Source organism: Lathyrus oleraceus, chromosome 6 (genome assembly GCF_024323335.1).
Source record: "Lathyrus oleraceus cultivar Zhongwan6 chromosome 6, CAAS_Psat_ZW6_1.0, whole genome shotgun sequence".
NCBI classification, from domain to species: Eukaryota; Viridiplantae; Streptophyta; class Magnoliopsida; order Fabales; family Fabaceae; genus Lathyrus; species Lathyrus oleraceus.
The window spans coordinates 27714207-27719124 of NC_066584.1; the positions used below are offsets into that span (position 1 = coordinate 27714207).

The 4918-nt window shown below is 33.1% G+C and overlaps 1 protein-coding gene across 4 annotated transcripts; it reads left to right on the forward strand.

Moving 5' to 3' along the window:
• The first annotated feature begins 771 nt into the window (after window positions 1-771).
• LOC127096711 (uncharacterized) lies at window positions 772-4716 on the forward strand. Of its 4 annotated transcripts, none has more exons than XM_051035263.1 (4): window positions 775-940; window positions 3145-3788; window positions 4082-4258; window positions 4319-4716. In XM_051035263.1, exons 2-4 carry the CDS (start codon window positions 3147-3149, stop codon window positions 4595-4597), a joined length of 1098 nt encoding a protein of 365 aa, XP_050891220.1. In that variant the 5' UTR covers window positions 775-940; window positions 3145-3146; the 3' UTR covers window positions 4598-4716. The 4 variants fall into 4 exon arrangements, with proteins under 4 accessions (XP_050891219.1, XP_050891220.1, XP_050891221.1 ...); XM_051035264.1 differs by having other exon boundaries at window positions 4379-4716; XM_051035265.1 differs by having other exon boundaries at window positions 4082-4198.
• Window positions 4717-4918: the final 202 nt, after the last annotated feature.

A 4918-nucleotide genomic window follows, 5' to 3' on the forward strand; every position in this document is an offset into this window, starting at 1 on the left:
AAGGATTTAGATAGTGTTAATGTATTTTTGATGGACGACGAATACTTGAATGGTCGAGTAAGGAAACTCATATTCAAGTACTCGAGGAAGGAAATAGAAGGCTCTAGACCACCTCTTTTTTCGTCCAAGTTATTACGAAAATGAGCTTGCTTAGATTTGATTACGAAAGGAGTCTAGAGCGAATCAGATTAGAAGTTTTTAATGGATGATGATTGCACGGATGGTCGAGTAAGACATGTCGTATTCAAACAATCGAGGAGAGGAATCAAAGGTTTTAGACCATATCCCTTTTCATCCTTTAAAATGGAGTTTAAAAATGATCAAGTGTTTTAATTTGATTTGAAAAAAGCTTGATGTATGATTTGCATTGCGATTCGATTTGTGAAAATGACTTGAAGTGAAGTGATTTTCAAAATTCACTTGGCGTTGGACCAATCATTTTTGTCTTGAAAGAATTGATTTAGAAGGTCAAGTCGCTTAATTAAATCAATTGAAATAATCAAGAGAAAAGACTTTTAATTAACAAGATTAATCGATTAAAATTGATTAAATCAATTAATTAAATTAATTAGAGTTAATAATTAAAAATTAGTTCAATTAATTAATCAAATTAATTAAATTTAATGAAATTAACTAATTAAAATAATATTTAATTAATTAATTTTTACTAACTAAAATAAAAAATGATTAATTGAATATTTGAAAATAAAATAAAAATAAAAATAATTTTGAAACGGAAGGTATTAATTATGGAAAAACAAAAAGAAATTAATTAAAATAAGGAAAAACACAAGGCGCGAACTCATCAATTCTGTGAGACTGACGGCGCACGTGACACAGGAGGAAGAGCCGAGGAACAACATCTACGACGGCGCACGTGACACAGGAGGAAGAGCCGAGGAACAACATCTACGACGGCGCGACACCAGTCTCCTCTGAGGTAATAATTGACACCTCCTTCCTTCGCTTTCCCGTGTCTCCGTTAACACTGAATTCCTTCACGCATTTTGTTTTTGAATAAATATATGGAAACTTAGGGTTTTTGTTTATTTTACCCTCTTTTATCCTTTGGTAGGGTTTCTCTGTATTAAGATAGTTCTTGAATTGTATTTGTTTTGGATGAGTATCTGCATTATGCAAGTACTTTTCTATTTGTTGTCACTGAGTTCTCAATCTTTGATTGCAAATTTTAAGAAAAATAATAATTCTGTTTCTCTCCGGTTGGGAATTTTGGGTTTCATTTCAAATCTTGCATAGGTGTAGTTTCTTTGTTCAACCCTAGCAAACAGTAAGGTTTTGGTTTTCCTGTGTGCTATTATTCAGATCATTCTTTGTTTTAGTCTTTCTGTGTTTTTATTATAAAGTTTTGTTTTAGTTTTTCTGTGTTTTTATTATAAAGTTTGTAAGATGCATATTAAAAGAGTATACATTGTGACTGCTATTCTATGTAGCATAAACACCTCTGAGTACATGTCGGTGTCCGTGTCTAAAACTGACACTGACACTTGTGATTACGTCTAATTTATTCATTTTTCAAATTATTACTGGTGTCGACGTGTCAGATCGGTGTCATGTTTCTGGTGTCCGTGCTTCATAGCTGCTATTTAGTTCTGTTTTTGTTTTTTCCATAAGCATGTGTAAGTTAATTGTTTAATTATAGTTTGTAGGATGTATGTTGAAAGAGTAGACATTGTGTCTTTTCAATTTGGAAGTCTTTTTTATGTCCCCTGTATGTTATGCTCCTTATGTTACATTTGGTCATGCCTTGTTCTTTTGAGTGCTAATAAGAATGTTCTCATAGATTATTTAGCTTTTGAGTGTTAATAAGAGTGTTTAATTTTTTAATCCGTTAAGGTAGATTTTTTTTTATTTTTTATAAAAAACAACAAATTGATTAACTACAGTTAGCTTGTAAGGTGATCATGTTCATTTGCTTGCATTGCTTGAGCAGCTAAGGAAATGAAATCAAATGTCAATTTTCCATGAACGTGATGATCAAATATCATTAGGAACTTTTGAGCCACATTGAACACTGTATTTTTATTCTTAGTATTTGAAAAGAGAAATATGTATTTTTATTACTGTTAAGCAGGTTTCTAGTACTCAACCGGATACTGATAGTGCTATTTTGTCACTACTTCTGTAGCATTTTATTTTTATGTAAGTTGTTTTAGTTACATGGTTTTTGGCTGTTGCATTTGCCAAGTTTTTGTTTGCAAATTAAGAGTATTAAGGAAAAAAGTTGACTTTCTCTTAAGTGAATTTGTCTTGAGTCGGTAAATGAATATGCAAACTGATGTGTAATTTCTATTAGTATGGATTTCAATATATGCAGAGAATGTAACCACATATTTGTAGTCTTTGAAGCATGGGTACTTCTAAAATCGTGAAGTACCGGTACCGGGTACGCACCCGTACCGGGTACTCGTACTTCATTTTTTTCTCATTATTAGGTTTTGAATGAAATTTGTGGTTTTTTCAAATATCAATATAGTATATTTATGTGTTTTAATTTTTGTTATTGTATCTTAACATTATTTTTATATTTTCAAATATTTAAGGAGGTGTTTTGTTATGAACCTATAAAATTTAGTTCTCTACTCATACATTTTATAGAAAATTCTTATTTCTTATTAACGTACCCGTACCTTGACTTTTTTTAAAATGCCGTATCCCGTACCGGTACTAGTACCCGTACCTAAGCATCATAGTTTGTAGTCCATTACTAAACCTTCCGGTTGGGCCTGTTGGAAAGTCGATGCCATATTACTTGTAATTAACTTTTGTAGCTGTAACAAGAATATTGTTGGGTCTAATTTTTAGTTTATGCTCTTTTAGTTAATTCACTTAAAACCACACAAAACAAAACTCTTATTTTACGAAATGTGTTTCATTACTCGTTCCTATCGCTAGTTAACTCTATTTACACAATTTTTTGTTTGAAAGTAAAGTTAATGTAGCTCTAAATCTATTTTTATTGTTATTTTTGCATTTTGATTTTGGTTTTTATATATTATTGGTTTTAATTGAATTGTCCAGATTGACCAATCCAAACAATCCAAAAAAATGTTAGGATGAGCCAATATGAACTTTGAAGTTATTGTATCAACCTATTTTTTTTCTAATGATCATGATACATTTCAGGTATGGAGGATCACTCTGCTGAACCACTTGTCGAGCCTATTGATTTTGTTGATGTTTTTACTACTGATAAAAAATTCAGCACTCGAGATAGCTTGTTGGAATGGGTTCGAGGTGAAGCAATGAAGTTAGGGTTTGTTATTGTTACCACAAGGTCTGATAATGGGTCAGATAGAAGAAGACAGTCAATTGTACTTGGATGTGAAAGAGGTGGTGTTTATAAAAAATCCAAAAAGCAATTGAACCACCAAGACACAAAATCTAAAAAATGTGAGTGTCCATTTAGATTGCGGGGTTATTTTTTAAGCTCTGGTGTATGGAAGGTTAATGTAGTGTGTGGAAAACACAATCATGAGATGACCGAAAATTTACAAGGTCATCCTATTGCAAGTCGTCTAAATGTGGAAGAAAAGAAACTTGTTTATGAGATGATAAATAACATGGTCCTTCCAAAAGATATTCTTATGACTTTAAAAAAACGAAGGCCCGATAATGTGACTACTATCAAACATATTTATAATGCTTGTCGCAGATATAAAAAGTCTAAAAAAGAAGAAGCTGATGCCGTCGTCAAAGAAGAAGCTGATGTCGTCGTTAAAGAAGAGCATCCAGAAATATCTATTAAGGAAGAAATGGAAGCAATTCAGGTTCGGCTTACTAATAATTGTGTACTAGTATTTAGCATGTCTAAATTGGCCAATATGAATACGTTTAAATTAGCCAATCTAGGCTAAGCGTTTGTTTGGTTTGGCAACACACTAACACACGCCTAGTTATGATTTTTAAGTGATTTACTAGAAGCTACAAACCGGGGCTTTTGCTCAGACGTGAGAAAATGATGTGATTTCAGGCTCACGTAAGTCCGGTTAATCCAAAACCAAACAGACGCCAAGCAAATCTTCACTTCAACTTTTATTAATTTTCTTAAGACATACTTCAGGCTTGGTTTGACAGTGCTGATTACGATACAAAGATATATATTAAAGATCGGCTGCGTCAAATAGCCTTTCCAGAGACGACTTCACCGTATCCATCTCTAGAGAATGGTAATGGAAACCTACCAGCCTTTCCAGAGACGACTTCACCATGTCCATCTCTAGAGAATGGTAATGGAAACCTACCAGCCTTTCCAGAGACGACTTCACCGTGTCCATCTCTAGAGAATGGTAAGGGAAACCCACCAGCCTTTCCAGAGACGACTTCACCGTGTGCATCTCTAGAGAATGGTAATGGAAACCTACTAGCCTTTCCAGAGACGACTTCACCGTGTCCATCTCTAGAGAATGGTAATGGAAATCCACCAGCCTTTCCAGAAACGACTTCACCGTGTCCATCTCTAGACCCAGGTAATGGAAACCTACCAGCCTTTCTAGAAAAGCCGTCACTTTGTCCATCTCTAGACTTGGGTAATGGAAACCCTCCACTTGCTTATGATTTTGAAACTTTGTTAATGTGATGTTTTATGATTTTGAAACTCTGTAAATGTGATGTTCTGGATATGGTTTTAAACATGAAATTTTTTTTGGCCAAGTTTAAACATGAAATATTAATAAAGGCTTTTAATTTTGTTTGTCATATGATCTCTTTTTTATCGAGTTAATTGATGCTAAGTATGAACATCACTCTCCTTATTTTGAATCAGGATGATCATATGTTACAATTTTGTTTGTAATGTGCTTTAAATGATGTTTCCTAACAACAGCTAATCCATCAGCTAGGAAAGAGTTTGTATTTGAAATTTGTAGAACATCATAACTAAGTAACTTACACAATATTT

Excerpts from the sequence above, each read along its gene's own strand:
- LOC127096711 (XM_051035262.1), top strand. The coding sequence starts at position 3,147 with ATGGAGGATCACTCTGCTGAACCACTTGTCGAGCCTATTGATTTTGTT. Across the intron at positions 3,789-4,081 it reads AAGAAATGGAAGCAATTCAG|GCTTGGTTTGACAGTGCTGA; the intron begins GTTCGGCTTACT and ends GACATACTTCAG.